The sequence below is a fragment of the Cydia pomonella genome, chromosome 5 (assembly GCF_033807575.1).
Source record: "Cydia pomonella isolate Wapato2018A chromosome 5, ilCydPomo1, whole genome shotgun sequence".
Lineage (NCBI taxonomy): Eukaryota > Metazoa > Arthropoda > Insecta > Lepidoptera > Tortricidae > Cydia > Cydia pomonella.
This window is the reverse complement of record NC_084707.1, coordinates 6,976,736-6,988,266: the sequence shown is the minus strand read 5'-3', so window position 1 is coordinate 6,988,266 and position 11,531 is coordinate 6,976,736. Positions and strand designations below refer to the sequence as shown.

The window sequence follows — 11,531 nt, the reverse complement described above, 5'->3', positions numbered from 1 at the left end:
CTTGGTCACATTCGGCGCACCAATCGCCTGAGACATTTTTTTATTAGGATGACGCATTATCACAAAATTGAGTACTATGTGAGCAGCGCACGTTTGTAGTACTTGGATTTTTTCTTCATAACCATGTGTTCTCCGAAGAGTTTAAGTACCTATGATATGTAAACACATATTGTGTTCTGGTAAATCAATATGCTGTTGTAATCATAGCCACTGAACGGGGGCATACGATCGGGCTCAAAGGATAATAGCTGATCAAGTCGCGCCATATGCCTGTGCCAGTAGAGATAAATGTCCCGCCTTATAAGTCCACATTCTCGTATCATGTAGCCAGCCATTATGGGGTACATGGCCTGTCAACGGACCAGTCGTGCTTCGATGGTAATTTGATTTCGATATTACGACGTGATAATTGCAATACGATGACTGAACATGTTGTTGTAACCTTATACACTTCGCTTGCGGTATGATGATGCTTCAAGGCCAAGGCTGGTTACGTGATTCGCCTCGAATTTAGATGCTGCGTAGGTATAAAAACGACTGTAACCTAGCCGTGTATTTTCACTCACTCAAAGAACATTATTTATCTCTCCCTTAGTGTTTATATATACATAGTTATTTTTACTCTGTGGCTGACATGCTGCTGTCATATTTAGCTATGTTTCGGTTAATTTTATATATATTTATATGTATGTTTATGTATGTCTAATTGTATTCCTTATATGTGTATGTTTATTCACTGTAATTGTGTGTGTGAATCTAGGCTTCATAACGGTTTAGCAACGCCTACTTTTTCGATAACTTCTCTATTTCCGCTACCCAAAGGTTGTCTGGAAGAGATCGCTTTTTAGCGATAAGACCACCTGTTGTCTGCCTCTAAATTTAATCAATGGTTTATTTTTCTTGTATATTTTTACTGAGGTGTGCCAATAAAGAGTATTCTATCTATCTATCTATTTTCTTAGTTTACCGATGTGAGCTGAATGCTCTTGATATTCAGTCTAAATTACCTCCAAATGCGTAATAACTATACATTTCGAGAGCAGATTTATTTTCCTGATCGACTAGTTTGATCTAAAATAATAATCATTACCTATTGAAATATTGATTTCTTTAGGCCTACTACTTAACTGAGGGTTGTTGAGAAGTTATTTTATTGTTAATAACGTTTAATTGAAGATTGACTGTCAGATAAAAATTAAATTCAAGAGATTTAATCACAAACATTTTATACATATACAAGCAAGTGACTATGCATATCGTATTAACCATTTGAGTAGAGTCGTATACAAATTCTTTACAATAGAGCGGCAGCCTAATAGCGTGTGCGCGATTGTCCGTCAAAAATTGAAAAGATATTATTAATGGATTGGCCAGCCGAGCCCGACCGCAATCATTGCTCAAATGTACGGTCGCCTGGCCGGTCAAGGCTGTGGAGGCCCGCAGTCTTGCTTCGCATATCTGCAGCTTGGCACGTCACCAGAAATTGGCGCATTACTGTTCTTTAAGATCGATATGCTCCCATGTGAGATTAATTTAATACGCGGGAGAGTTTATCGCCATGAGAACCAGTATAATTGCACTCTGAGATTACGCGACTTTTTTACACAGATCTAAGTCACAATTATATATCTAGACTATATCACCAGCTGTCAAAATGACGTTGTTTACTGAACTATTCAGTTGGCACGAGGTGTGTCTGCGTTGTTCAAAATTTCAGACGCTCGTGGGAAGTTTAGTCTTGAGCGAATCAACACCTCTAAGTTTAATAGCATAATGTAAACACTAACTTCATCTTCGTCTTACAATAAAATTACTCCTCGGAGCTAGACTTTCTAACTAAGATAATTACCCTCCTTAAATAGATATTCTAAAACACCGATCTTAAAATGTCACTCACGAACTTTACAAGCGCATTTATTTTTACCTTTCCGGTACGAGTGTAAATAGTAAGACGTTTAGTTTGCTTTTAAAAAATAGGCTCGTTAGTGTTGCCACAGCGACGTCGGTTACTTTTCGAGGACGTTTGGTCAACACAAAAACTAGACGAGCAACTTCGGAACGTCCGATGACAGTATGTTGTGCATATCAGCACATGTTTTAATTTTAACGAACAATGACGTCAATCGGAACGTAGAAAGTAACGTAATGTTTATTTCCCAGTCTATTTACGTTTGCCCTGTCTGACATGATGAAAATTTTAAGAATGAGAACAGACATTTAAAGTGCTATGTTCTTAAATTTCTCATGGATTTCGGGAGAGATGGTCTGAATAATTTAACAAATAAGCTCGAAAGCGCCCTGTGACCTTTAAACAGTTATGTCGCTAAAGGTTTCTTTAATCTTATTGAGTGCTTGGAGCTCATATACATTTATTAAGGCCAAAGTTACTATGTCCCTGGACATTTGATGGGTGGATCTAATGGTATCTGATAAATCACTCAGCTATGTGTTAGCCATGCAGCCATGTTATCGGGATGGTTTGTTTAATGTATGTTTGACACTGAAGTTGAGTTGAGATTCGTAGAGGTGTAGGCAATGTTTTTTTCGTTTCATTTTTGGTCTTAGTGGATAAATGTTCACGAAACAATAAACTCTAAGAAGCTTTTTTTTATAAGGATGAAAATGTGTAAGCATTTAAATTTTGTTATCGGGATGATTTAGTTTGTGCAGATACTCGTATGTTTGACACTGAGGAGTACAGTTTCTTGTACTTGTCGGATTCTATCTAAAAAAAAAATTCTGGTTGTTTGATCTTATTGGGTAAAGTGTTCGCTGAAACTAAGTTAAAAAAGTAAATTAAAGATTTTTTTAATAAGAATTAAAATAAACGAAATAATTAATTTAATCTTTCTGAGGTGGGAAAGAAATATAAATCTGAATATTCTACATCGAATTAATTGCTCGTCCTTACTTTCCATCTCCAAACCGTCTTCAAATCTGATATTTTAATTACTACAACGACAACTGCCGTGTCGCTCCAGGTCGCTAGATAATTACAAACTGACAATGATCTATTCTAAAACGACCTTCGCCCTTTACGCAGCGTCAATCAAAAGTCCGCGGATATTACGTCAACGCTAATGCCCTTTTACCCATCCCTTCGTCAAGTATAAATATCTCACCTTTGCATCATGTAAAAATAATCAGCTTAGTGTTTAGAGCAATATTGTCTTTTTAAACGGCTGGAACCTGGAATGGCTTTGTAAACCTGGAATGTTTTTTGGTATCCTGTGATGTATTTCGTATTCTCTACAACTCGAACAGCTTGATGAATCTGTTAAAGTAATGAAGCTCCTTTGGGCGCTTGCTAATATAGAGATGTGTGTGTGTGTGTGTGTGTGTTTGTGTGTGTGTATGTGTCACTTGCGCGTTGCCGACCCATAATAGGTTTACGGGTCCCTGACAGTTTGTAAGAATCAATGCAAATGCTCCAAAGACAGCAAAATTATTAGCCTGATACAAAACTACCAGAAAACTAAACAAGTGTGACACACAAGTGCGAAATTGGTTTCGAACCAGATTTGATTTTATTTGCGGTATTTTGCGAAATGCTAACATACCACATGAAACAGGTCTCACAACTTGTACCAGATATGTATGAAAGTTCAACGGAGCGCGGCAATCAGAAGCAATCTTACCAAGCAAATTAGTCTTGTATCTCGAAAATGGCACAGTGCTTTAACACTTAAAACCTTGCCAGATATAATTATGCCGAAGTATTTCCGTCGGATATCGTAAATACAACTTGCGAGATGAGTGACTCATGCCCAGACTCGGCTGAGTAACCTCTAGGCCTATGTTGTATAGGAACAGAAGAGATGATTAGGAACAAAGACTGTTAATACCTATTACCTATACAGACAGCGCCGAAATTAACGGTTTTTGAAGGGTCGCATTCTCTTCTGTGTCGATTTGAATTCTTGCCTTGGCAGAGTGTTGTGATCGGTATTCCAGCAATTGGTAGCAACTGTGGCAAGCTTCACAATGAATAGGCTGTCAGGCTTATGTGATTGCGGCATTTTCATGTGCATTCTTCTTACGGCACATTTAAAAACGTTCAAGACGTTATATTCACGAAGTGTTAAATTACTCGGGATATCTTGTATGGTGTGCCCTCACCTCAGCTTATATATATGCACATTTTATAAATACGAAGTTGCTTTGTCTCTGGTAAACAACGGCTAGCCAAGATGACAATTGTTGATACAATACTCCAATCGAAACTTAAATAATAAATGTCACGGGACTTTTCGTAACATTTATCGTCCCGACACTTTTTTCTTTCATGTAGGGTTTGTCGATGTACGATTGTCATCTTGGCTAGGCCTCCTGGACAGATTAGGTACCATTAAATTTTAGTTGTAAGGATGGACGAATATCCCCCCTCCCTCTCCCTCCTCTCTTTATTAAAATACCAGTTACAGTATAGATTAAAAATACATTTGAAGAAACTTTCTATAAACTAGTCGTTATTATTTACTCATCTTTGTCACAGCTAAGGCAATGACAGCTTATGAAGTGAATGAGTTAGGTCAGCCAGTCTATTGGACTATATCTGATAGTAAACAAGGGCACGTATCAGTTGCGTTTATCACACCAACTAACGAGCGTAGTAGACAAAAATCTGGTTATCGAAGTACTTTTTTCTAGGAGTTAAATATTCATAATGCCATTAAAAATTGCTTATTGTCATTAATTTGATGATCATTTAAAAGTTCATTATTATGAATTATGGGATTATTCTTGGGATTGTCAGTCTTTATCTGTAACATCTTGTAATCGTCGCATTCAGCATAGGTATAATGTAAATTATTCCGCCGTGTCAGAGTCATCTAATAAAACTTGTTATTAAATAGTTTAATTATCCCAAAAACCACGCCATTCCTTCGCATTCGTAAGTCCCATCCACTCATACAGGCCCCTACCGCGAAAATCGGAGTTCGCAAATTGCGGGAATCTTTCCCTGTCACTAATTACGCCTTCATTGGAGTAAAAGAGAAAGATCCCCGAAATTTGCGAATGTCGGTGTTCGCGGTAGGTGCTCAGTTGCCTGGTTTAAAATGGTAAGCAGATCCGCCGTTGCAGTCCCTCACTGACTACGGTATACAGTGCAGAGGGGCCTAGCCAATATGACAATCATCGATAGAAAACGCCAACCGAAACTTAAATGGTAATAGTCACGTATGGTAATAGTTACATTATTATCAAAATCGATATACGACGCATTTCTAACGATCACAATATATAGATTCTTACAAATCGACGTACGGCAGTCTTAGCTAGGCCCCTAGGTACGCTAGAAATTACATAGTAGAGTTAGACCAAGCTAAGTTGGCAGTGATTTTAATAGCCCAAACTGTGCATGTGCTAATTTAAACTTCATAATTTCATAGAAGTTTGACGTTTAAAAGAACACTTGCACAATCTTATCGATCAAAATCGTTTTGTGTTCCAACTCTACCAACCTAAACTTCGCACGCAATGATTACGGCGGATTCACATTAGATGCGCAACCGCACGCCGCTCCGGTGTGCGAGCGGGCTATATAGGTATACGTGCATAGCGCTGTCTTGCTTACACACCGGAGCGACGTGCGGCGGATGCATTTCTGTGATAACCGCATAAGACTTGAGATTGAGGAATGTAACTAACATGTAAAAGATTCGAAGGGCGTTATAGCTGCATTTCCCGATGATGTAACACGCAGCCCGCCGAGCTGTTAATTTTAACTAGAGCGAACATAAACACCGGCCACACATCAACATGGCCTACTGCTTCATTAGTATCGAATTTGTTTTCCATTTCACTGGCACTGTGTAAACTCGGTATTTAATGGGGCAGCCGATAAAGTGGCAACACTAGCTTTGCTCGTGACTTTGCGTTAAGGTTCTTCAATCGAAATTAAATATTTATGGCAATTGTGATCTAGGTCTCTTCGAAGCATGAGTACGAAGGATAGGGGCTGTTACTAGACCATTGACTTGGGTTCTGTCGCCACTAAGGTCACCTCAGGTATCTAATAAAGGGATCAAGCATCTGAATCCTCGTATCTTATCATTGCTATCGGATATCGGTCAGTTTAACGACCGTTACTCAGAAAAAGTCGCGGATAAAGGCTAGTAATTCAAGGTAACACCTCTGTGAATATAGTCCTATCATATACCACATCGATATGTTCAAAGGTGCACGTGTGCACATACATACCTTTATTAGTAAAAGTACAAACCGTTTTGTAATACATACTACCTATACCTCTTGGTCATTAATCCGATACATTAATCCCGACCAGCTTTGGTAAATGGACCTGCGTTATCCGTTGTAATTTTGGTATCAAACGAGCTCATACAAAACTCGCTATAAGCCAGCAATTCTAAATTTTAGTCCCTTTACTCCTTCATACTTTAGGTTAAAAATAAAATACGTCATTCATAAATGAAGTTTCATTAAGCTGTCACATACAAAACCTTGCTCAGACAATGTCTCGTTTCTTCAGGAACACACTCGAAAGTTTCATCAAGTCTGAAGTAGTTGGACCTCCGTTCATTGTTCAAAGGCGTCTCGTCATTAATGCTTAGGAGGCTGCCTTTGTCTTCTGCTGGAAAAGGACTCCTTTATTCAACCTTTACATTCTCGGTTACGACGTGAGAGAAGTTCTCTGGCGAGCCAATATATCGTGACCTCAAGATCCGTAATAAGGCGTTTTCACTTAAATAGTGACCCTTAAAGACTTAAGTACGAGTCTAGAAAATCAAGGTACATACTTACTTCTTGGGATCATTAAAATATTTTGCACAAGTTTAAGCTCTTCTTTATTATTTACTTTTAAAAAGGAAAAGGACTCGAATCAACTCTAATGATTCTGATATATAATTCTGAACTGAGTTGATTGTGTGTAGACTAGACTATAGAGTCTTTACTTTATTAGGTACTGGTTTATTCGACTCACCTGCATTTGGTAAGTTACTGGAACCTATGAAGCGGGGCTTTTTACCACCTAAAACAGTGATGACTCCAGCAATGAAAGTGTATATTTATCATGGAATTTCCTGACCCAGTAGTTTTTTACGAATTTGGCCGTGTCTCTTAGGGATTAATTATGGTATACCCACACAAACAAGCATTAGCGTAATTAAATTACGCTTTCAGTTTCATTTCGTTACATTTAGATGGTGTAGTATTTTATGCAAATGAAAATTCATAATTGACTTCAGAAATGTCGTTATATAAAAGTCAGAGGTTGAAAATATTTGAAACTATGATAATTAATGTGATAAGCACTAAGCAGCTTTATTATTCACATGAATAGGTTTCTATTGTGGTTATAATAGTGGTTACCATTATTAGCTTGTAATTGTGTTTTTATTGGTGTTTTCACGTCTTCCGGCGGAAGCTACCACATTACAGTAGCCGAAAACCTGGGCTTGTATAAAATCTTTATGGCAGTAGGGCTTTATTGGCACGCAACCATAAGTACTTACTGTAAGATGCAAAATTGCATACCCACTTTGCAGCTGGGTGTAACTTTCGATATGAAAACGGGCAAAATGACATAAAGTGTATTTTTCACTATTGCGAAGGTACAGCACGTGTATCGTGAGTTCAATTAGCGCTCAACTGATTATTTAATTTATTCAATTGAAACCTAACTAGTTTCTCTACTTATATGAGAAAATCTCTAGGACCGGCATTCCTTATAGCCGACATTGACTTCGACTTAGCGTCAGTTGACTCATTCCACGCAAATGTTGCGGCATTTCCTATAACAACTTGCGGTAGCGTTTTTTCTTGTTTCCTGTCATTTATTCCTATTTTACATTGTTTTTAAATTGTTAATTCATTTGGTTTTAATGAAGCTTTATCGGCGCTTTTTACGTAATAAGATAAAATGGCGGAGTTTTAACCATTTATAATTTATGATAAGGAGCCATAATCATTACATGCCATGAGCAACAACCACAATCCTAATAAGTGTTGTAGTTAATATATTACAGTACATATGGTGCTACTTTACCGCACTAGTGCGAAAATTTGCATATTACGTTACTGTGTCGAACATTTAAAGGGCTATATGTACTGTAAAACGTTGTACGATACATGTGCGAATAGGTAATTCGCAACTCGTGTCGATTTAAAACACTCCCTTCGGTCGTGTTTTAATTTATCGCCACTCGTTTCGAATTTCCTATTCGCACTTGTATCGTAATGTACTATTACAGTACACATGGTGCTACTTTACCCCGCTAGTGCGATAATTAGCACATTACATAACTATGTCGAAAATTTAAAAGGCCATATGTACTGTAAAACGTTGTACAATACATGTGCGAATGGGTAATTCGCAACTCGTGTCAATTTAAAACACTCCCTTTGGTCGTGTTTTAATTTATCGCCACTCGTTTCGAATTCCCTATTTTTCGCACTTGTATCGTAATGTACTATTACAGTACATATGGGGCTACTTTATAGCACTAGTGCGAGAAGTAGCATATTACGTTACTGTGTCGAACATTTAAAGGGCCATATGTACTGTAAAACGTTGTACGATACATGTGCGAATAGGTAATTCGCAACTCGTGTCGATTTAAAACACTCCCTTCGGTCGTGTTTTAATTTATCGCCACTCGTTTCGAATTTCCTATTTTTCGCACTTGTATCGTAATGTACTATGAAGTAGCAGTAGTAAACGTAATACAATTGTCAAGCCTTTTTAGGAATCATGTATGATATTATGACGATTTGTTTTCAAACCCATGTCTGATGTAAAGAGCGGAAATGTAAGTACCTATCTCCATTATACCACGGACATAACATAAATAAACAATATGTGCTAATAATATTGCAGGACTTTATTACCTGCATTATGCCAATAATGCGTAAATTATACAATCCCTAACAAGTTTTCTCGTAAACAGACTTTGTTGCGGTTGAGATCTGTAAGACAATCTGTTACCGCAGTCCTCAGCGATGTCAACGAACCTATCACTGGTTTATGTTATTGTAATGCGTGATCATAATTTATCTGGCAAGGAGATTATGATTTCATAGTAGGTATTATTATATAAATAGTAGTAGTAGTACTTAGTTTCTTTGGTCGCCTGAGCAGAACAGGACCAGATAGTCTGAAGCTCAGAAATCTCATGATCGTTGGCCGTATGACAAGGAAGCGTAGGGATGGACGTATTGGCCACGCGTTGGGCGGACAGAATAACCTCAGATCAGAGACTGACATTACAGGCTATATGCACTGGGCCTAAGATAGACCGGCAGAGACTGAAGACATTACAGGCTAATCAGGCTAGGTGCACTGAGCCTAAGATAGAGCGGCTTGGAGAGCACTGGTGAAGAGCGTTCCCAGTCATGAGGATACAACAAAGAAGAAGACTAGTCTAGTCTTTAAAACACTTTGTCTTTGTATAGTAGCGTTTACTTCAAATGCGGCACTCTATCGAGCACATACTTGATTGTTCGTGAGTTCATGACACATGTGTTGTATGATGAATCTGTCAGTCACGTACATTTTGAAATGTGTTTATTCGGAATTGCACGACTTAATTTAGCCATGTTCGTTCTATCTCTCCGGACGTCCAGGCGTCGATATCGGCTTTCTCATTACGTTGTTAATACAGAGCAGGCACCGTCCATTTGGGTTTTCACGTAGAAGTCTGCTTCACCTTCACTTGTACAGTCAGCATCAAAAGTAGCGGATCAAATAACGTTTCATAAGTATCTACCATTCTATAACAGCTTACCAAAAAGTGATGTCTTTAATATATAATTACTAAGACTGTATAATATATACTTTTGAGCGCGAATTTTAACAATTTATTTATATTTTGAAAAGTTATCCGGAATATCAGATAGTTTTGGCGCGTTGTTTCATCCGCTACTTTTGATGCTGACTGTACCTACAATCTTTACCTACAGTATTTAAGTTTGCTTACGCCAAATCTAGAATTTGTTAAAATCATTTCGATTTGATGTCGCTGACGGTACACAGATGCAGACAGTAATATGTACAGTTATTTTTTTAATGATAAAAATGCCACAATCATATTGTAATCTAATCGCGTTTCGCGGAGTCGTCTTTGAGAGCTTACCCCTCTGGCCTGTTATGGACTGGCGTTTATCTGGCATAGCCATACATTTGACGTGACTCCGCAAATATCGGCTGATTGTTTTGTACAGAAAATTACAGACAAGGCGTCTCCAGTTGGTAAATCCTACAATAGTACGATATATGGTTTGCCTTTTATTCTTAAAGTCCGTCTAAGCTAACTTTACTCCTATTTGAACAGAAAAAAGTAAGGTACTATCATTATAAACGCCATATTTTCGAAGACATATGTCATTGCTTTATCATTGGAATATCCATGCAGAGATAGCTTGATCATACTGATTCGATTTTATCAAGTATTATTGTACCATAAAGCTCTTGTGAAACACTTAACTATAAAAACTTTAGCGGCAACCCCTTAGAATAAAGATTCAATAACTCCGTAATTAATAAAGCGTTCAATACAATTTCGTCAGCTATTTCACGGCCACCAATAAAGCATGAAGCTCGTAAACTTATACGTCGCTATGCCACAAACACGGCCCCAATTTCTTTTGATGTCCCTTCCCCCTTACAAGAAGTCCATAAATCTAATAGGATTATGCTTATGGTTTCCAACTTAATCTTGGCTTGGCTCGTATTGTGTTATTCAAATCAAAAATTTTAAGTCTCAGGGAAACCAGTACAATATCGATTTCCGATAATGGATATTTCGTCATTAATGATCTCGAGGTCTTATGCATATTGGGAGTCTACCGCGAATATCAAAATTCCGTCTAGAGTCGGACCACGCCAAGTGTTCATGCCAAGTGCTGCGTCAGTTATGGTATGAAGCTTAAAGGGAAGGGGAATGTATTCTTATTTCCTAGTTTGTGCATAGTTAGCGTGGTCTATTTGCCTTTTTTTCGATCGCACAGATCGATAGGCAGATAGAGACCATGCAATAAACGAACGACTGACTAAACGATGTGGTCCGTGGTTATAGCACTTATAACCACTAACACTAAGGGCAAGCCCAGACGTCTTAAGAGCGTCGGCGCTATGGAAAATGACATCGCTGCGCAGTTGCGCCAAGGTTGCGTCGAGCAGCAGCCATAGAGTTGCCTAGACGCCGACGCTCGGGAAACGCTAGAGTGGGGTGGCTTTTATAGCCTTTCTAAATGTACTACAAGTAAGACATTGACAACTTTGCAATATTGTTATGGATTCGAAATTCTTACTGGTTTCCTTGAGTTTTTAACTCGCTGCAGTTTGCAATGGGAAAAGCTACACGACACGAACTTGTATGTCTTCTAAAATTGTAATGAGCGTTCTCTTTTGTTACAGATTTATCGAAAAATCGCTTCTGTGAAGTGCCCGAGGAAGTCACGACGTACATTTTTTTAGAAAAGTTGTTATTATCGCAAAATATACTAAGGAATCTACCTGATGCAGTCGGTGGTCTACAGTCTCTCACATTCTTGGATCTCAGGTGAGA

The 11,531-nt window shown here is 38.2% G+C and overlaps 1 protein-coding gene across 3 annotated transcripts in view; it reads left to right on the top strand.

Moving 5' to 3' along the window:
* The window catches only part of LOC133517583 (leucine-rich repeat and calponin homology domain-containing protein), a 72,153-nt gene that overhangs the window by 20,692 nt on the left and 39,930 nt on the right, over window positions 1-11,531 (top strand). For all 3 annotated transcript variants that reach the window (XM_061850910.1, XM_061850909.1, XM_061850908.1), the window contains exon 2: window positions 11,381-11,525. In XM_061850910.1, coding sequence (XP_061706894.1) covers window positions 11,381-11,525 — 145 coding nt within the window. The remainder of the gene's footprint in view (window positions 1-11,380; window positions 11,526-11,531) is intronic.